The sequence below is a fragment of the Serinus canaria genome, chromosome Z (assembly GCF_022539315.1).
Source record: "Serinus canaria isolate serCan28SL12 chromosome Z, serCan2020, whole genome shotgun sequence".
NCBI classification, from domain to species: Eukaryota; Metazoa; Chordata; class Aves; order Passeriformes; family Fringillidae; genus Serinus; species Serinus canaria.
The window spans coordinates 65,262,203-65,283,341 of NC_066343.1; the positions used below are offsets into that span (position 1 = coordinate 65,262,203).

The 21,139-nt window shown below is 44.0% G+C and overlaps 1 protein-coding gene across 1 annotated transcript in view; it reads left to right on the forward strand.

Annotated features, from left to right (window-relative positions):
* Positions 1-1,021: 1,021 nt before the first annotated feature.
* NPR3 (natriuretic peptide receptor 3) overlaps positions 1,022-21,139 on the forward strand; it is a 44,300-nt gene continuing 24,182 nt past the window's right edge. Inside the window, exons 1-3 of the mRNA XM_050986649.1 lie at positions 1,022-1,721; positions 6,226-6,348; positions 10,283-10,449. Of these exons, the coding sequence (XP_050842606.1) occupies positions 1,022-1,721; positions 6,226-6,348; positions 10,283-10,449 (990 nt within the window). The remainder of the gene's footprint in view (positions 1,722-6,225; positions 6,349-10,282; positions 10,450-21,139) is intronic.

Sequence of the window (21,139 nt, forward strand, 5' to 3'; positions counted from 1 at the left end):
GGGATGCTCTTAGGACTAGGCAGGGTTGTCCCAGTAATTCTAAAAGTTCTCTTTTTCCCAGTAAAATAATCTCAAACCTCTCCTTCACTGATGTTAACCTCTCTTGCTTGGGGCATGAAACTGTCTCTCGACACAGTGGGAATTGACAAAACCCGGCATCCAGACCTTCTTGGCATGGGGGCTTAGAAAGATCCCAAAGGGACACAGGCAGTGGCCACAGATCCACTGTCAACTTCCCCGTAGGCTTATGCTGTGCATGGCCACCTTTTGGGGTGAGGAGATGGGAGCAGGGCAGCCCTGCTTGTGCTCTGCCGCAGCGCATCCCCTGGTGCTGATGCTGCAACTCCTCCTTCCCCAAATCCCCCAGCCCTGCCGAGCGCCCTGAGCCCTTTGGTTGCCTCAAAAGCCTTCCTCGAGCAGTAAAGGACAGCTTAAGCGGTCTGTAACAACCCCCAAAAATATTTAAGAAAAAAAATGTATGCGCACTGGGCTCCTTTACTCCCCGGGCCCGACTGCGGGGACTCGCTTGGCAAGGGAGGGCAGCCGAGCAGGAAGGTAGGCGAAACATACACATCAGTGTTAGATGTATGCGATAAGGACAACCCCCCGCGGCCGCGGAGGTGTGCGGGGCGGGGGGGGCCGCAGGGAGGGGGCGGGCGGGAGGGAGCGCCCGGGCCGGCTCCTCCCTGCGCACAAACCCGGCGGCGCCGCGCCGGGCGTGCGGAGACGCCGCTGCCGCTCCCGCGCTACTTAAGCGGGGAGGGCGCAGTCTGGCAGTCCCGCGGGGGGATCCGGCGTGGGGGAAAAAGTGATCAGAGTAATAGTCGTCCATCTATAAGAGAACGAGAAAAGCAGAGCTGAGATGCTCCGTCCGTGACCCGCCAGCGGGGTGGGGAGGGGCAGGTTGTGAATCCGCCAAACACCTGAGAAATAAAGCACGACCGAACAATTTCGAGGCGGGCGGGGAAGGGGGGGGCAAAAAGTTTGCCGGAGCTCGGGCGTCTCCGGGGGGGCGGGCGCGATGCCGCCCTGGCTGCTCGGCAGCCTCTGCTGCGTGCTGGCGGCGCGGGCGGCGCTGGGCGGCGGCCCCGCGGGCGCGGAGGAGGAGGAGAAGCTGATCCGGGTGCTGGTGCTGCTGCCGCAGGACGACGCCTACCTCTTCTCGCTGGGGCGGGTGCGGCCGGCCATCGAGTACGCGGTGCGGAACCTGCGGGAGAGCGGCGCGGGTCTGCCGCCCGGCTACTCCTTCCAGCTCACCTACGAGGACTCGGCGTGCGGCAACCGCGCCCTCTTCAGCCTGGTGGACATGGTGGCCCTACAGCGCCGCCGCCCCGACCTGCTGCTGGGGCCGGTGTGCGAGTACGCGGCGGCGCCGGTGGCGCGGCTGGCCGCGCACTGGGACCTGCCGATGCTGTCGGCGGGCGCGCTGGCCGCCGGCTTTGGCGCCAAGGGCGGCGAGTACTCGCACCTCACCCGCGTCGCGCCCGCCTACGCCAAGATGGGAGAGATGCTGCTGGCCCTTTTCCGCCACCACCAGTGGAACCGGGCCACGCTGCTCTACAGCGACAGCAACCCCGAGCGCAGCTGCTACTTCGCCATGGAGGGCGTCCATGTGGTCTTTCAGGAGGAGGCTTTCCACATGGCCGTGCACAGCTTCGACGAGACCAGCCGGCACCTCGACATCGACGACGTCGTCCGCGCTCTCCAGACTGGAGAGAGGGGTGAGTGGCGGCGGAGTGCCCGGCAGGGCTCCTCCATGGCGTTCGGTGGCCGCTGGGGCTGTGGGAATCTCGCGGAGGGAAGGACCTGCGGGAGGGGAAGAGTCACGGCTCGTCCCCGCCCGTAGGGATGCCCACTGCTGTGCTGCGACGGCAGCCCGGGGCCAGGCATCCTCCGACGGATGGGAACAGCAGCCCGGAGTCAAAATTCTGCCCAAGGAGGTTGAGTTTTGCCTCCCGACGGTGTAGGGAGAGGTTTGCCCTAGGGAACCACCTTAGGAGGGCTTTGTGGCGTGGTAAGAAATCAGCTCTCTGCTGGTGGTCTGGTTTACCCGACATTATCCGCGTCTGCAGGGCAGCAAATCTGTTGTTTACTCTGAGATTTTTTCAGTGATACTGTATAAGTTCAGGGACTAAACAAAGACGTTTTCCTCTCACCCCACTGTGCCTGGCAGCGGGAGACCTTTTCACGACTTCTGCCACTGAACGCTGTCAAGTACCTCGTAAATAATAGATGCATTTAGGGGAAATGGTAATTTCAGGGAATGTGTGCATGCGAAACACCTGAGTGCATGCCGTGATATTGTCACCAACAGTTAGCAAGACACCGCGGAGATAAATGGCTTGTAAAACATCTGGGACAGTCATGTCTGGGCTGGATGAACTGACTTTGCATCATGGAGCAGCAAAGCCAAGTGCTTTGGAACATGCAGTTTTGTAGTTAGATGTGCTTTAAAGTGAGATATTGCCTAGCAATGGGTTGATATATGGGCTTATCAGAAACACTTTTCCTGTTAGAGGGTTTTATCAGGCACAGGCTTCCCCAGTAAGTCATGCAAAATGAAAATATGTATTCTAGGAGTGAATTGGAGAGTGAAGTTAAAGTCTTTAGGTATTTTCCAAGAAAGCCATGGATGTAAAAAGCCCTTTGTACAATTAATTTTAAATTACATATCTTGTTGTAGAGTGATAAAATAGCATCAGAATTGGACAGATAACAATCATGCTGTGTGTGGCAGGCAGAACTGGTATTATGGTGTTGTAGGCTGTGGATGGAGCAGCCTTGCACTGCTGATGTTACACTGCTGTGAAATCATTAACATGCAGGAGTGTGTGAGATAACTGAGGTCTAACAGCATAGGGCTTTTAATTCCCTGTTCACTCAAGCAGGTGCTTTAAATAGAGCTTTCCTTTTAAGTATCGTTTGGGAAAATACAACGAATGGAGAGAAATAAATGTGTCAGTGCTAGAGGAAACCACAGTGTGGGGAAAGATGCTTGTCAAGTGTGTGTGTGTGGCTTTCCTGATGCTGAGAGCGTTACAGCACGCTTACAGCAGGAAAAGACAAGTGTACACCCCAGCCCCAGTCTTCACACCATGCTGACAATCCGGGGAGAGAGCTTGCTTTCAGCCTGGTCTGAAATGCTATGCTGAGCTGAGACATTTGATCTTTCACAATTCTTGCAACTTGCAAAAGACTGAACAGAAGCAGCTCTCTTCTTGCTCCCCATTGTGCCCTGTGGGGTCCCTCCTTCCATCTCACTTCTGACTCCTGTCACTCAAGTGGGGCCCTCCATCTTCCACTTGTGCCTTTCTGACATTAAAGACTGACTGCAGGACTCACCTGGCAGATTCCTTTAGCCCTGCTGCTCATGGCATCTTTAAGAGCTCTACACCATGTGGAGGGTGCACCAGATGAGGTCTGAAGATCAAAGTCTTTGTTCTGGGTACTCACTGGAGATCCCCCCAGCAGGACAGCAGGATTTGTGGCAGCAGCATGCTGTCCAGAGCACTTTCTAGAAATATTTTTGCTTGGTTGGTTTTCAGTTTTTAATGACTCCTGTGTCACACCTGCTGTGACACTGTTCTTGGCTCTAAGTCCTCACCTTCAGTAGCTTTCAAGGACTTCTGCTGTTGGGGTCCTACCTGATGGGTCAGCCTTCACTGAACTCCCTGACTGGGAGTGGACTTTTGAGCAGATACAGGATTCTTGCTTGAAACTCTCCCACTGGCTGTCCTGTGGGAAGCAGGACGGAGGCTGGCCCCAGGGGTTAGGTTGCTGCTGGGCTGGGGGTTTGCACTGACCTCTCAGATGCCTGGGAGGAAGAGGCACACTCACCCATTAATCCCATGTACCAGGGACTGCGTGTTCAGTCCCTGGAGCCATGTGAAATGACTGAAGTCTTGGAGCCACAAAATATAATGATGAAAATATGATAATTAATGTTAAGTGCTTGTCTACAATTTGATTAGTAGTTCAGGCTTCCTTACAGGCTCAGGTAAGCCTGCTGCAAAGATCATGTTGTAGGCTCAGGTCTACTGTAAGGTTCACAAATGCAGGCCTGTGCTTAATGCATAAGCATGTAGTGCAAGGGATGTGTGTAGCAGAGGGAATGCTTAGTCCTTTTAGCTGGAATTAAACTCTAAAGTATTTTCAGGATGAGTCAATAATCCTATTCAATAAATTCAGCATATTAGTATTAGAATTACTGTGATCTGTGTCTGTTATGGTGGTGGGAGAATATTTTGTATGGGTTTGCACATAGACGTTTGTATGTACACAATGGTAAGGTACAGATGCAGATTAAATACATAATCTATATTTCTTGAAGATTGTGAGAAACATATCCATAGCTTATTTGCTTCAGAATCTTGAAATATGTAATCTTTGCTTTCCTGCTGGGTTAGAAACCCCTTTCAAACAGTTAATATTACTTCCCTTACATTCCTTTAGAGGCTTACAAAATACGATTTAATGTATGTTAAAGTAGTTCCCCACACACTCTCTTTCTTTTATTTCTTTTGCACAACGTCTTTTATTGGTGTTATGGGAATCGCTTTGATTCCATCTACAGATTACAAAGGCAGAGTCAAGGAAGAATTGGGAGGGCAGCAAGGAAACATTTCAAAAAGAAATCTCTCACCTATACTGAAATTAAGAACAGTGAGACAAATTCATTCCTCATGTGCATCTGGAAAATATTTGGTCCAAATTTTATTGTAAGAAAATTTTTTTCTTGTTCATTTTCCTTCATGCTAGTATACTTCACAATGATAATGAAATATGTCTTGCTCTGTTGCTCTGGAAATTATTATATTACTTTGCCATAATCAGTAGGACAGAGCTATGCAGGGTATAATTCTCCTGAAGCATGGGGTTGTACTGAATATGACTCACCCCAGCGGCACATCTGGAGGTTTATGCCTGTGATGGCATCCAACCAGAAAGGCGATGGGAGAAGATTCATTGTGTGCAAAAAGATTTGGCCTGTTTGGCGTTTTCATTTCTTATAATAGAAAACACTTCCACCCAGAAGAGCCAAATGTGGTTTTGATTCATTTTTATTGTTGGGTTGAAAATATTTGCGTACATTATTGCAGCTTTTGAGTCCTGCCATGCGTGACGGCGTTCTTGGAAACGTGAGTGCAGTTGGTTTTGAATCACCGTTCTGACAGGATCTCTTATGTCTCTGCTTTAGGATACACTCCTGAAGCACATGCTGATAAAAAACTTTACTCCTCCCTCTGATATCAGGATCTTCATATCTGTAGTCTTGTAAACCGGTAAAAGTTTGTAGTGTAACTTGCTCTGTGTGGGAGTTTTCTCCGGGACATTGAAGACCTCACCTGTTGGGATTCTCCTTTCCTTTTGTAGAAGGAAGGAATAGCAAGGGCAGTAATCCCCCTGCCCAGCAGATCTGGGAAGAGACCTAACAACGACAGTCATCACAGTGGGGGTCATGGTGCCCACACAGGGGCACTCCTGTGGGCTTGTAGGTCTCATTGTAGCAGCAGAGCCTCTGCTTTGCTATTGGCCCGTGATAAATGGAGCTCTGTGGTGTTTGTACCCACATTTAATCTTCATGCTTATAAAAGGGTGCTTGGTTTTTCCATTTATTAACATTAGGTAACCTATCACAGGTTGTTGCCTGGGCTTATTGCATGGTCTCTGGAGAGGAAGTTATGTTCTGGAAAGATTTGTACCACTGTCCCTGCTGCACAGGTGCTGCTCTCCCTTAAGTGCAGAGGCAGCAAAATCTAGGCCAGGTACCCTATTATTAGGTAGCTGAGGTGTAGGCTAGTTCAGTCTACATCAAACTGTTCAATGGAATGGAAATGATAAGTCATGGTATTTCCATCTTTGTCTTATGTCTGCTTAGAAATAACAACAGAAGCTTGTGATTGTGGTCTAGTCTACAAATACCTGTAGGTAAAGGAATTTGGAGCCAGAACTTATGACATTCTGCAGGGGTAAACAACCCAGACCACACAGAGGATCCATTTAATTATCTTCAGAGGAGACAAGGAAAGAGGAAGCCTTTCTGTGTTCACTACCTGTCTTGTCAGCTCTTTGGGAAATCAGCTTTGTTTGCAATCTGTGTTTTCATGTTTGTTGCAAAACTGTAAGGACAGCTGGGGTCAGTGTCTCTGGCAGCATTCTTGCTTCACATGGTGTTCTCAGAAGTTCTTGAGCTGCTTCTTATCTTTATTTTTCATTTTCTTCTAGTTGTAATCATGTGTGCAAGTGGTGACACTATCAGGAACATCATGTTGGCTGCTCATCGGCAAGGAATGACCAACGGGGACTATGCTTTCTTCAATATTGAACTCTTCAACAGCTCATCATATGGTAATGTTTTTCTTGCCCAAGTGTGTTGCAAAGTCTTTTGTAAGCTTGGTAGTATTTTTAGATTTGTTAGCCTCAAAACACGCAGCACTGAGTCCCAGAAAACACCACTGTCTCTCCCTGTTGTTGCGGTTATCTTCCACTTGGGCTGTGGTGTTGCAGGAAATAAAACAGACCTTGTGGCTCTAGTTGCTCCTGGGTGGGTAACAAGATGCCAAATATGCCACAGGGATTACTTTTTGGGGAAGTAGCTCCAGGCAGAAACATTGGTTATGGTGTGGGTACCCCCTTTCTGCTGTGTGTGTGCTCAGGTCTAGGTGACTTACCCATCCCCAGCCTTGAGAATGCCAGCTCTCAGGACAGGGGCATTCCTGGCAGCCTGGTGACCTCTGGGCTGAGCAGATGGCTCGAAGGAGTAATTAGCAACAGCCGCTCTTTTGGCAGCTGCTAGGTTTGTGCCTCCAGAAATCACCTCTGTGCTGGGACATCTACACATCTAATTTATTTATCTTTTGATCACAGACTCTGTCTGCAAAAATATTCAGCCATGCTGTGTTAAAGGGAAAGCACTGGATGGGACACAGCCAGTCCAAATTTTCTAGAGCAAAGTGAATAAAAGTGGCTATTTACACCCATAAGTAAAAGGAGTCATTTTTGTCAAACTAAAATATGACTTCAAAATGTAAATTAAATGTATTTTCTTTTTGAAATATACCTAATACACCCGCATGCCAAAATATAGTTGTAGCTGCATGCTACATCAGTGCATGGCAGGGATTATACCTGCTCTTAGCAGGTGCTGCTGTCTCACCTAAATTCAAAGTAATATTGGAGCTATGTGTTTGGTGAGATCAAACATCAGATGGCTGAAGCCAGTGCACGTTTTGTTGAAGTATAAAGTGGCTCTTAAAAGGAGCAGATTCTTTTGCAGATGTAGAGAAAATAATTTCCTCTGTGCAGACTGATTTAACTAATCCACTACAATAAAAAATTCATTTCAAGTTAAAAACCAAGTGGAAGTTGAGAAAAAAGGCAAAGTGTGGGGGTTAACTTTCTTAAAGCTGCAAAGGCTGACCAACAGAAACACGAAGGCTGACCAACAGAAACAACTGAATTTTAAAAAGGATGATTTTTAAAAAATTAATCTGTTAACTGGAAGTTCTTTTGCATAAGCTTTCTGTTACTCATCTACCACCCCTGAAATTATTTCACAGTAAACAGTGCTGTGTGACACACTGTATAATGAAGGAATGTACAAATTCAGAAGTCTAGATATGTACAGAAGTTCAGATTCTGCTACTTATATCAAGATTAGCAAAAGAATGCCAAATTTTGCTAGGTAAGAAGTAAATCACTCAAATATCTAAAACATGAAGTTGTAGATCAAGATCAAAGCCAATGTGGGAGCCTCATTACCACCCTCCCTTGCATCACAGGTAGTCCAGTCTTCTTGTAGATTTTCTGAGGCATGAAAAATGTCTGGCTCCTGATGTAGTGTAGTTAGAATGTGGCATTTCCTGACATTTGTTTTAAACCAATTTTCTGCTTGTGGATATGTTTCCCATGTCGTTGGAAATGACTGTGCATCAGAAGTCGACTTTTGTACAGATGGTCATTGCATGTGAAAAGCAAACACAGGAGAAGTGTAGAGAAATTCTCCCCAAAATCCTTGTTCTCAGTGCCTGGAGACACTAGGTTTTGTATTTCATAAAAATTAAGAGTGGGTGTGATTGGACCATTGGCACTGTCTTTGTGTTCAAATGACTTTATTGCAGTTCATTGTTGCCCTCTGTTCTGAATATTTCTAATTTTTCAGAAGACCAGGCTTATTAAATGCCAAGACTGCAATAATTGTACACAAGTATTGTAACAAGATGACCTCCCACGAAATACTCCATGAAGGAATTTAAATATGTAAATTATTCTAGGAACGCTGTTATGCAAGTGAACCTTCCCCAGTTCCAGTGTCAGGATTTAGAGAAAGAACACGTATAGTGTCCAGGACAGAAAGTTACATTCTACTAACATTACCACCTTTTTTAAATTTTTTTTAATGTCTGTAATCTCATGCTTTTTTGCTATCCATTTGCAAATGCAAAGCTATAGCTAAGCCCTCTGTGATGTAGTCTCTGCTGTACTCCTTGAATCCAGCACCTCCAAAGTACAGGTGACCAGCTGGGGCAGAAGTTCAGATTTGAGGATCTGAGGCTTCTGCAAGGCTTCTACTCTCTTTTGGGGAAGGTAGCAAGATATGCTTGCTTACAACTGCCAGGTGTGCATTTCCTTCACTTTGAAAGCAGTGAAGAGGTCAGGTGCAGGCACTGCAGGGGAGAGTGGCCAAAGCAGACAGTGAGATGTTAGCTGCTATCCTGTGTCTCCACTGGGTGTGATGAATATGGTTCTGTGTTAGTGATTTTGACCTTGTATTGGGAAATAAATCCCTCAACCAAGGCATATGTATCTAGACCTCCTTCCTAAAAAAAAAATTAAATCACTTAAAAAAAAAAAGCAAAGTTCCAGCTGTGTCTAAAGATTACAGTCCTAGGTGATGCTGGGCTGTGGTAAATAAGACTTTCTCAGGGTGGACAAGAGATGTGGGAAAGGTGCTTCTGTGTCTTCTGCCTTGTGTGGGGACTGACAGGAGCTGTCCTGGACCCAAAAACTGCAGGAGAAAGGGTTTATCCCCCAGAGAAGTGCAAGGCCTCTACTCCTTCCCTTGTGCTCTCTGAGGAAGCAGAGCAAAACTCCAGTTAAGTCCCAACAGCAGTGCTGGGAGGACAAAAAGTCAGCTCTGTTTACCTGCCTCAGATCCAAGAGTTTGTTCATGCAGCTGTGTGTGATGCAGCTGGGAAGCACTGTGCAGGGAGCACAATGGGTTTTTTACCTGTACTCCATCTCCCTTATCATCCCTACAACTTGCTTCTCCTTGTCCAATGAGACAATGACAATATGGTCCTCAACCCAAGCAAAATAACCACATTCTCTCTGATTTCAGGTTCCTGTGTGCCTCCAGGTCACCTTGGGAATTTAGCATTAGTTTTGTCTTGGCTCATTTAGCTATAATGGACTTTGTTGCTGTTGTTCAAAAAATAAGGCTGTCTAGCTTTTAATTACTTGTAAACATTTAAAGGCTCACTGCTTAGGGCTACCCCTGTTCCCTCTAGCCTTTTTAACTATCATTTACATCAAATAGCACAAAACCTGCTCCAGAACAACATAAACCTTTCCACTGACCTCCTGGAGCTTTGGATCAGGATCTCAGGGCCTGCTAAGGCCAGGGTATGTTTGTAAGAAGGGCTTCTTTTCTTATAAACAACCAATCAGCTATCCTGCTTTTTAAAAATGTGGTTTCTTTACTGGTGGTCTGAGTTAAATTGTTCCATTGCTGTGACACAAAACACGTGTAAATACAGCGTAGGCGCAGGATTCCATTTTATTTCTATGTATTCCTTTCCCATTAAAAGCAGGGCTGGTCTGGCAGCCATGGCACACATGGTTTTGTCCTTGACCACAGTGGGAGAGCTGCACCATCTGACTCCCATTCGGGGTGATGATCATGCTCTGGACTTTACTGGTGCCTTTCTGACTGTCTAAGAGGAGTGACATGCGACAAAAACTTTGTGCATGAATCCTCCCTCACTTCTTCTAACTTATATATCTCTGCATTTGGGAACTGGCATATGTGTTTGGCTCCAATATGCCATCTCACACTTAGGATTTATTCCCCCCTTTTAAAATAAGCAAACACAGCATGGGAGTAAAGTTATCCTTTGGTGTGCACATTCACTTCTTGGTTATTCCTTGCACACCTTGAAAAAGGGTGTGTTTTCCTTTGAACTTTACCATCTCTCCAATGATCAGAAAAGGGGACTTTTGGGTGGAAAAAGGAATCCTAAAATGGTACCTGGTTTGGAAATATGCTTGTTTCCCTCTTTAGGAAATGGCTCTTGGAGAAGAGGAGACAAACATGACCTTGAAGCCAAGAAAGCATACTCATACCTCCAAACTGTCACCCTGCTGAGGACTGTGAAGCCTGAGTTTGAAAAGTTTTCCCTGGAGGTGAAAAGTTCTGTTCAGAAGCAAGGTCTTCATGAAGATGACTATGTAAGTACTTGATGACCTGACTCTTCAGATCATAGCATCTTGAAAAACATGGTCCTAATTACAGCAGAAATCACAGAGAGACCTTATCAAGACCTTATTAGGACAGAATCACCTGGGCTCAGTTGCAAAAGTGTGCCGTTGTGCATATAATTTTAATTTTTTTTTTTTTTTGTAGATAATGCAAATTACAAGGATAGGCTTGGTCTAGGTACCCTATATCTGTGCACCAGCATCCATGACCAATTGTCTTGTGCTCATCTCCTAGTTCATCAGCAGAAAGGTTGGGCAAAGGCAGGTGTCTCTCACTCTACCTCTACTATAGAAGTCTTCTTAAGAGGCGAAGAAATACAGCCTTCTTTTTTGTTTTCTCCAAATAATTAAATTTATTTTGGAATCCAGTCACAGAAAGTTACACTATCTGTATTGCATACAATAAAGTCATTCCTGATGTGAGTAAGAAAAGTGGTATTATTTTACAAAAAAGAATATTAAAGTAGTTGCTGTTTTTATTTTGAACTGTCTAGGGTATCAACAGTCCTTAAAGCTAGTTGCTTTAAGCCTTGGGAAATGCCAGTGTTTTCCAGAGGTGGACATGGGAAACTATGCCTTTTTTTAACCTCTCAAAATGTAGGAGGAAAATGCCTTTGAAAATTGCTTTTGAGCTAGTGTTGAGCTGGTACAAGTACTTCCCAGGCAGTCAGCCTTCTCCATGGTACAGTGTCAACTTTCCAAATACTCTTATAAAGAAAAGAGGCTTGAGGAGAGTTTGGTCAGTCCTTAGCTATAGGAAATGACAGCCGGAAATTTAAGAAAGCAACTCAAGCCCTTCATTTTCCAGCTTTAACTTAGGCTTCCATCTCATCCCTTTTAAGCATTGTGTCCATCTTTAGTTCATCACCTTGTGCTTGAACGTTATAATAAACTGCAGGAAAGGTTATTTATTCTTTAATATATAACTTTATCTACCTTTAGAAAATTTGTGCTTCTTAGAACTTTAATGTAATACATTTAAAAATTTTACCTAAACTGTTAAATTTAAATCAGAACAGTGGTTTATAATATTCCTGTGATACCTTCAAAATCTAGTCTTAGTCTTTTGCTGGCATTTTTTGTCTTAAGTTAGTGGAGAAACCCCACCTCACAGTTTCAAGGTGCTGCTCTGAAGAACCTGATAAATGAGTTCTGAAGAAGGCCATAGGACTTTAATTTGTGCTATTGCTCCCTTTCCTCTCCATGTGTTATTTTGCAGATTTCACTTAGCAGGCTGTGTCTTTTGGAAACCTGCTATGTGCCTTTGGTTGTGGTTGGTGAGAAATGTGATTTTAAGTACTTTACATCCATTCATCTGCAGTGTTGTCGTTTTCTTTTAGTCTGGGCAGTGTGATATCTCCCAAATAAGAAAAGCCTTATACTGCTGAGAGCTCAGGCTGCTATCTGTGGGCAGTTTGGAGGCAGGCAAAAGGATGTTTTTTCCTTCTTCAGGTTGGGGACCCACTGCAAACCCTGGGCAGTGTTGATTGGGGCTGCATAGGTAAAAGACCTCTTCTGGGTATTTATTCTGTCAGCCAGAATTGGATCTAGGGGAGAGCAAATTCCCCTGTGCCAGCATGGGGGAGATTTTGCAGGCTGATGTGCTTGCTGGAGAGGCTCCCTCACAGCTGCACACCCACTGCCAGAAGTCCTCTGTTGTAATTCCTCACAGCATGGCTCCTGTGTGTGCTGTCAGTGCTCCTGGCTCTCCTGGACCAGCAATGGGGGCTGGCTCCCTACCATCTCATCCTTGACCTTCTGCCAGGCTCTGAGGGCTGCCTCTCCCTGTGTCCTATTTCCACCAGTGATCCAAGGTCCTTCACCTGGTTCCAAGCACTCCTTCACACAAAACCTCAAGCCTTTGCTAGGGCCAGGCAAGCTGCATGGGCTTCCTCCTGCTGCTTATTCCCCTACTCCTCTTCCTGTTCTTCCTTTCCCATTTGGCTTTCTTTTTGCTTCCCTATCTGTTCTTGATGGGACACAGAGAACATCTTGTGATCTGTGTACACCTGCCACAGAAACCTGCTATCTAGAACATCAGCCCTTGGCTCACAGGCAGCCTCCATGGTGGAGGCCACTGGGATCTGCAGCTCTCTCTAGAGGAGGTACAGATTGTGGCTATGGGGGAAGGAGGTTTGGTTTCAAATGCAGAGTGTCCTGCTATTAGATGCTTAAATAAAATAGACCTCAGCAGAGCTTCCCCTACCTGCTTTATTCACAGCCTTCTAACAATGGTAAGATAAAATATCTCTAAGAGATTTAGTTTCTGGTTGAGTATAGCAAAAAACCCCCATAGCTGTGTTCCTTCATTAACAGTGTGTGAACTTTAACTTTCTGGTTTGCTTTGCCTCATTGATGATGAATTGTACATTTCCCCACTTTAGACAGTGGAAAGACATGCATCATATTCCCTTAACTGATTGTCCTGCTGCCCTATTCAGAGGAGAAACATTTTGGGGCAGCCTTCAGGATTAAGAAGGAAAAAGCATTCTGAAAACTAGTGGGGAAAAAATAAAAAGCTAGACTGAAGGCCAGTTCCTTCCCCTCTGAGGAATTTCTGGGTAGTGGGCACCCATTCAATGTGCTTTCTTTGGCAACATGGGAAAAAGTGTCCTGGGTATGCATTAGGCAAAGTTGTGTCCTCCAAGAGAAGACTGGGAAGGAAAAGTCCTTGAGCTGAGTGAGTGGGAAGCGACAGAGATGGATGTTGCTCTGCTGGATTCTGCTTCTGAAAACAAAAACTATGTAGAAAGATAATCAATAGTACAGCCCATCTCAAGTCATATCCACGGGTGTTGAAATATAGTCCTCATTCTTTTCTGCAAGCTGTGTCCCAAGAGGAGACGCTTAGGGAGGTTTGGATTTGAAGCATTCAGTGTGTCTGCTTTTCTGTGTGGATTTTTCCAATGTCATGGGAAAATGGGGCCCCAGGCCCATAGTCTAAATTATCTTACAGTGACGCTAACTCAAACAAAAATCATTAGTGCTGCCATTTTGTCCTGGCCTCTTGCCAGCACTAATCCTAAAGGCATCATTATCTACCAAAACAGAATATAATAAAAATGGAAAATAAGCAGATGACAGAAGGAAAGATAAGGGAGACAGAAAGGGCAAAGTCCTTAAGCAGCAGCTGTCCCACTGCCAGATGCAGAACACATACAGCTCTTGGAGGAGTAAGGTCAAAGAGTGTTGGCTGTCTTCATCTCCAGCTGTGAGATCACACAGAAAAGAGAAAAACGTGTTTTGGGTACATCTTTCCCAGCTCAGAAGTTTCTAGTGTTTCTGCATGAGTGTTATGCTTTGGAAATGGGGAAGGTGGGAGAACCTATGCCCTATGAGGGAGCAGGAAAGCGTGGAAAGAAAAAACTTCTCCAGGAATCTCTCTTGTGAAGTAAGAAGCTTCCTTAAGCACCTTTTAATTAGACAGCACTGAAAACAAAAGTGGGAGAGAGGTTCTGAGAAAGCATCTTAGAAATATTTGGGTTGCACAGCATGGGGCAGTGGTGGTGTTCCCTGTCTGCAGTGTCCCATTGCAGCAGCCCCTGAATCCATTAGCAAATACTGTTAGTTTGCTTGTTCACCAGTTAGAGTGTAAAAGCAGTCACTGTTATGTTAATGTAACCCAAAGAATTTCGAGCTGAAGCCAAAAATCTGCTCAGCCATCATTTCAGCATTCAAGTGTCTCATGTTTTTTCAAGAAACATCCTGTAGTTTTGTAGTGAGTCTGACCTTTTATTCTGTGCCTACCTGAAGATAGTCTTCTCTGATAAAAGAAGAAAAAAAAGGAGGAATGTTTTCAAAAATCCAATCAAATTTGGGTTTCAAGCATGCAGTAGAATTGCTTTAATGCTTTTATACAAATGGTGGCAGTTTTCTTACTTTTGTAATGTTAATGCATTAACAAGATATTAGCAGCAGGGAGTCCTGTTCTCTATAAACAAACTAACATCCTTGGTTTAATTGCAAAATACAGGGCAAGCTCTGCTTGCAGACCTATAGCCTAGTTGAGGCAGACAGCCGTGAGAATTGCATGCAATTACTTGAAGGAAGAATTTAAAACTGTCTCTAAAAGGGTGTATGAATAATTCCCAACACATACTGTAGTTAAAAATGTTTATGAATAAACAGTGTTTCAGTTGAAGTATATGCATAAGCCATTTTATTAAATAATGCTGAACACTTAATGAATTGGTGGTGGGGTGCAGTTTGGAAGTTCTTAATGCACCTTCTGTTCCTGACTCAGGCCTAGGATTCAATAAATGCTTTTTTTATGTCCAACCCAGTATTCTGAGCTCAGATGATTTTACAGCCAGGAATATTTGCTCTACTGAGGTTTCAGACCACCCATGGCTTGTTTTTTCTTCTCATTTAAAAGCTGAAAATGTAACTAATTAAACAAATATTTCTGCTGTGTTAACTACATGACAGCATTGTTAACAAGGTGGATGCATGGGTTTTTCCCTACCCACAGCCTTTTTCACCCTGAAAATGAGCACTGGGAGAAGGGAACTGGAGCCTGACTTGCCAGTAAAGTTATCTCAGTGAAAGAATGAGCTCTGTAGATTAATTCGATCAGCAAGATGCTACTCCCTGTTAGAAATGGGAACTCTGTTTTATTTAACATTTTCAGCCCTCTGAAAGGAGAAAAGGTGCACTCAAGAGCAACCATTTTAGCTCCAACAGTTAACTACAAAAGCTTCATGGGAGGTAGCTGTGCTCGTAAAGTTTATCATCTCATCCATAACATCCATGCCAGACTCTTCCCTGTGTGTATTCCTTACGTCAGCCTTTTAATTAGGATTGCACACCAGCTAAGATAAGGCTGGGAGAAGTGAGCAATTCAGTCTTGTAGCTATGATGCTGAAAATGTAACTTATTCAGCAATGTCCTTCTCACTTGTCTTTTTCAGGCATAGGCAGGCGAGATTTATGTCAGGCAATCTTTTGTGTCTTCTGACTTTTGAGCGTTTTGAGGTGATTTAAGGAGGCAGAGGGAAGGGGGGGGAAGAACCCCCAAACCCTGCCAGGGAATAATTTGTTCAAATGAATGGTTCTATTCAGCTGCTGGAGTGCTTTGCTAATTGTGTTTGAAAGAATAAAAGCAAACCACAAGCTGCTTTCAGCAGCCGGAAAAAACGGTTTCACATGCCAGCTTATTAACAAGATGAATTCTATTAGTAAAACATATTTAGGATTTTCACGACCAACCCTTCACCCCTTGGAATTAATGAGAGTGTCTTTATTTTCTGTAAGAGTACTGACCTGTGGACTGCTAAATTTGGGGAATACAGCAGACACTTTTGCACTTTTTTTTCCCCTGAAGTTAATGCCTTCTCAGTGTATGAAAGACCAGTGTCATCCACGTCAGGGTCTTAGGCAAAACTACAGTGTAACAGGAAGTTATTTGCCAATAAGAGATGTCATAAAAGACAGTAGAGAAAGAAATCATTCTTCTCTCTTCCAGTGGATTTGTTTAGTTTTTCTAGCCTATCTAATCATATTTTTGAAGCTGCCTTAAACCATGGAGGAGATACTGTAAAACTGTGTGTATATCTAGAAATAGCAACATCTGAACTTTTTGGTAATGTAAAAGTTTAGAGTTGATCTTCATGGTTATGTTGTGTATTTTCCATAGCCATGTGTTTATAACTTGGATTTCACTGATATTCACATTCCACTTTACTAAACAGGCACCCAGAAATTTATGGGTAAGGAACTCTTTGAAGTACTTGTTAGAAATATACCTTATTTTCCACTAATAAAGTGTGAAAAATATTTCCTCCTGCAAAATTCAAAGGCTGTTTCTGGTTTTAGTGCTTTTCTATGCTGTTTGCATTGCAAGCATACCAAAAGCTGATTTGTCCCATTAAGGTATTGTTTTAATGTAAATTTGTAAGACTTTTGACATTGGTGTAGACTGATCTTCAGGCTGGGCTCTGAGATGTTTGAATGAAGGAAAAGGTAGACTATCTCATTTTGTATAAAATGTCACCTGAAAAATGAAATACCTTTGCCTAACAGGCTTTTTAACAGTCTCCTCCTTTTTCTGAGAGTCTTATTCTTTGGATATCTCATGAAAATATCACTGAATTGGAAGTTTCCTTATTTACTGAAAGAATATTCGGCTCAACAAGGCATGAAGAGGAGGTTTGGGTGAGTCTGTCCCATGTCAGGATGGTGTTGCAGGCAGTTGGAAACAGTCTTACTCTTGCTAGATGGCTGATGTGATGCTCCAGCCTCAGCACCTTGGGTGCTGTGGAGGGTTCACCTCACCTGTGCTGGTACCTTCACACCGTGGTTACACAGATGGGGTTAAGAGTCCAGAGTTTGAATTCTGTCTGAGTCATTTAATCAGAATGTTTGATTATGAGGGTGGCAGGAGGTATGGGGAAGGAGCTGTGCTTTGTTTTCTTTAGAGATGTTCAAGAAGAACAATTATTCAAGGTAAGAAATGTGAATTCCTTGTTTGAGATCACCAGGGCAGAAGAGTTGTTGTCTCCAGACTGAGGTGGTCCACGAGAGCTTTCTTGCACTCATCTGGGGTATTGCTATGGTGTAGGTGATTCTGAATGACAGCAGGGCAGGGTCTAACTTTGTGATATTCACAAGTGACAAGTCTTCTAAAAAACCAGTGTAAGTGTCAATCATTAACACCTGAAGTGTGAGATCTGCTGCTGTGTCAGCAAAGTAATTTCTTATGGCTGAGTGCTCAGAGGTTAAGGTGAACCTAGCTCTGGGAAAGGCTTATTTTCCAGAGGGGAAAAAATCTTTTAAAAGAATGGCAGGCCAGTCCCATGGTTGAGTAGGGTCACCCTGGAGTATGAATGTTGGCAGAACCAAGACAGGCAGCAAGGCTTGGGTATGCTTCACTCCATTGGGCTGTAAGAAAAGGTCAGTGTATAATGTGCCAGTTCTGATTTTTTTATTATTTTTTTCAGGGGATATCTAGCAATTTTTCTAATGCAGAGGGGGTAATGTAGTCATCCTGTGAGAATGGGCTGTGTGAATAGAGGCAGTGGTGTTCTCGTGCATATAAGGAGGCATAGGAACCTGTAGGAGGATGCTAAGAACTTTCCTTCCCTCTTTAGTAGATATGTTTTTCATTAGGAAGAGAAGTCTGGGACAAAAATGAGAAGGTCTAGACCATTCTAAATGGAATGACTATATCAAAGCACATTGAAAAGACAAGAAGTGCCTCTATCCCAGAGCAAATGAATAAGAGGGGCATGAGAAGCAGCAGGAGCAATAAGAGGAGGATAGGTGAGGACACCCTTTGCTCTGTGGCTGGGAACAAGGTGACATTCACTGAGCAGGACATTGACATTTGATGGGAAATGTGTGTGTGCAATGCATCCAGTTGGCCTTTCAGCCTGCAGACTACAAAATACCTTAGAGAGTAAAACCAAGGAGGATTTCAGGGATCAGACAGTCAATACAGATGCAAGGAGCTGCAAGAGTGAGTTTTTAGTTTCTTGGAGTGGCTGCAAATCTTCAGATTTAGAGGCATTAAGTACCGTGCTGCTGCTGAGGAGTGGGAGGATGTGTTTCAGGTGTGCAGCTGGAACTTTACTGCCTGCTGACAGGTACACACAAATATCTGCTGAGATAGTTGCTGTGCCTCTCTTGTGCTAATGGGATCCTTGCAGGGATGCCAGCAAAGGGGTGGTTAATCAGCCGGCTGAACACCTTTCATCAGATAGTCACTATCTGAAGGAAAATAACAAAACCAAATAGTTAATTTTTAAATGTTTTGGAATGGAAGCATGACTAATAGCAGCCTGAGGGTTTGCATTAGTTCCATGCCATTAAAGTTTACAAGTTCATATGCCCATTTAGCTTGGTATTTAATAAAAGGATCATTTGTCATGGCAACCACAGCCTCAGGTGGGCTCTCTTAGCAAATTATTTACTCCCAGCCCAGAGGTCCCTCAGGTCTTGGCAGGTCATACCTTTCCCCCAGCACCTGGATTTCAGTCTAGGAGTGCCTCCAACTCAGGATGCCCTGCAGACAGGGCCGGGGAAAGGTGGAATTCAGATTCTCTGAAAGCAGAGATTGGACCTGAAGTTTTCTCAACCTGGCTCAGTAATAGGAGGCCCAGGGCTTTTAGATGAAAGCTGCAGGGAATTTAAAAGGACTGGTGTCCTGTGAGGTTTTGTGAAGGCTTTAGTGCAAGTTCACACAGTGGAAAGTTGTTATCTGCTTGTGTAAGAATAAGAGAGTCACATCATCCCTCATTCTCTATCTCCTCTGCTGGCAAGGGTGAGGTGGGATGCTGTTTTTATGAATCCTGGTGGTTTTTGCCTAATTTTTGCCTGGTACTGAATAAAGATCTTAGTTTACTAATCCCAGCTCCAAGTGTACTTTTGAGCTAAGCACCACTTTTGGCTGTGTCTAAATAATTTGTGTTTATCCAGCCCTTGAGACTGTAAAAAGCAAATGCTCTGCTGGGTAATCTTTGCTAATCTGCTGCAAAGCAGTAATCAAATGCTCCTTTTCATCAGATGTGTTTTTTACCCCATCCAAGATTTTACCAGCCCACCAGCTAGTATAGCAAGGGTAAATTCAGTTTGAACATGCGAGTTGTCTCTGAAGTGATACAGTGATTTTTCTGAGTTTTGCATGAGAACTGATGTGACCTTGAGAGTTTTGAATACAAAAAATAAAATATGTCTGTGATTTTTGTGGTTTGGTGATAATTGTAGTAATCCAGAACCCAAAACAATTGCACATTGCACAAGTATAAACATTGAACAAAAAAATGTCCTTCCTGTTTGTCCTATCTCTGCATTAATTTAAACCAACTTAACTTACTTTAGCAAGTGGAACTGATTTTTTCAGATGAGTGACTGTCACCCTGAAAACTGAGATGTTCCTGCATGTAAAACATTCTTGCCTGCTGACATCAAAAACTTAATATCTAATGAAGGGATGGGGGTGGGGGGTTTTTTGCTGCTAAGTGTTTATCTGCAATTAAAATGTTCCAATCAAAATGCCAATTTAAAATGTTAGCATTTGTTATGACTGTGTAACAAATTATCAGACTACCACTAGGGATTCTTAGAAAAATCTATTTAAAACAAGCATATTTTAGTTTCGGTATGTCTGTGTGTTTTCAGCTGAGAAGAATAATTTCTTTAGTATCTCTTGTGTTTCACGACTATGACTAGATGTGCAATTTCTGGAGATAGTTTTGGAGCTCATTATGTGAATGGCCACATAGTTTGTTAAAAGGCAGGAAATCCTAAAAAAGCTGGAAGGTTGATTTTATAAATGACAGCTGTACCTTCTATGGTTAAGATCTGTTCAGTATTCAGGCAATCACAGTACAGTGCTATGTGCTAGAGACCCTTTGCATTAGCTGTTTATCTGATGTTAGAGATGTAGTGTAAATATGGGATATTTCACCTTAGCTGCAGGAGCACAGTAAAGTATTCTGTGATTCTGTCTTTTCCTTGATAGGTGACTTGGAGCCCTTTAGAGCTAAATTATTAAGGTAATAGTATGTGTGTAAATCATACATAAAGGAGAAATTCCTCTAAAATGATTGTTCTGTAGGTAGTTGAGTTCTGGTACAAAACAGTTCTGCTCCTTAGATTAATCAGGTGCACCCCTTTAAGGGCAGCATTTAAAGGTAGTGCAGGAGCCAAAACCACAGAGGGGTGAAGTGACTGGTAGCAGTTTGCAAAAGGAATCAGAGAACACAATGGATAGAGACAGAAATAAATCCCACACAGATTTTCAGGGGGAAAATCTGGTCTAGAAGAGCATCCTGTTCCTTGAGCAGGGCTGTTCTCAGCTCAGGCTGCCCCTGCTTTGGCCATGCCAGTGGGGGTCTGGGGAGAGTCTGAGAGCCCAGTGCTGTAAGACTATGGATTGAGTGCAGAAGTTAGAGCCCCTTGATGTGAACTGACTGTGGGTAGGGTTCTAACTCTGCTGAGGTGCCCATTCTTCTTTCTCTGTTCAATGGAAGGAGCTCATTTTGGCTGTAGCTGGAAATTTCTGCCCAGCCTGTTAGCAGCAAGCACTGGGGGTTTACAGCTAATTTTTAGATAACCATAGGAGAGGGTTGTAAGCAAAAAACAAAGAATGGGCAGCTTTTGTAGGCAGTGGGGTGGAAGGTTTTCTCCACACCTTTGTGTCTCAGTTGCCACTGTAGCCTGAAGTGTTTTGGCTGATATTTCACAGTACAGCTGCCTTGTAGTCTAGGACTGAAAAGATTTTTGCTTCAGTTCACCATTGAGACAATAGAACAACTTGTGGCTGCCCCAGCCAGATGATTGTGGGTAAATCTACTAGATGTTCAAAAATGGGATATTAAGAAAAACAAGGAAGAAGACTTGAAGAATGAGATGAGATGAGATACAATAGCAAATGGGGTGGCTTTTTGGTTAGTTTTCTTTCCATAGCAAGAAAATGACCTTCACTGACAAATACCCTTAACTCCCTAGGGATTTGGCTGCCTTTTATAAGTAAATCACAGATACTGCTGTAGTTTGTTAATTTACTTTTATTTTCTTCTTGTTAATTTATTTCAATAGACCTTTTCTTGGAACACAGTGCTGGCTTCTGGTCCACAGTTGGCCTTAAAGTGGATTGGAGTTTGTCCCTAGTGGTACTTCAGTCCTGTTGGAATAAGCATCCTCTTGTCTGAGTGGAACAA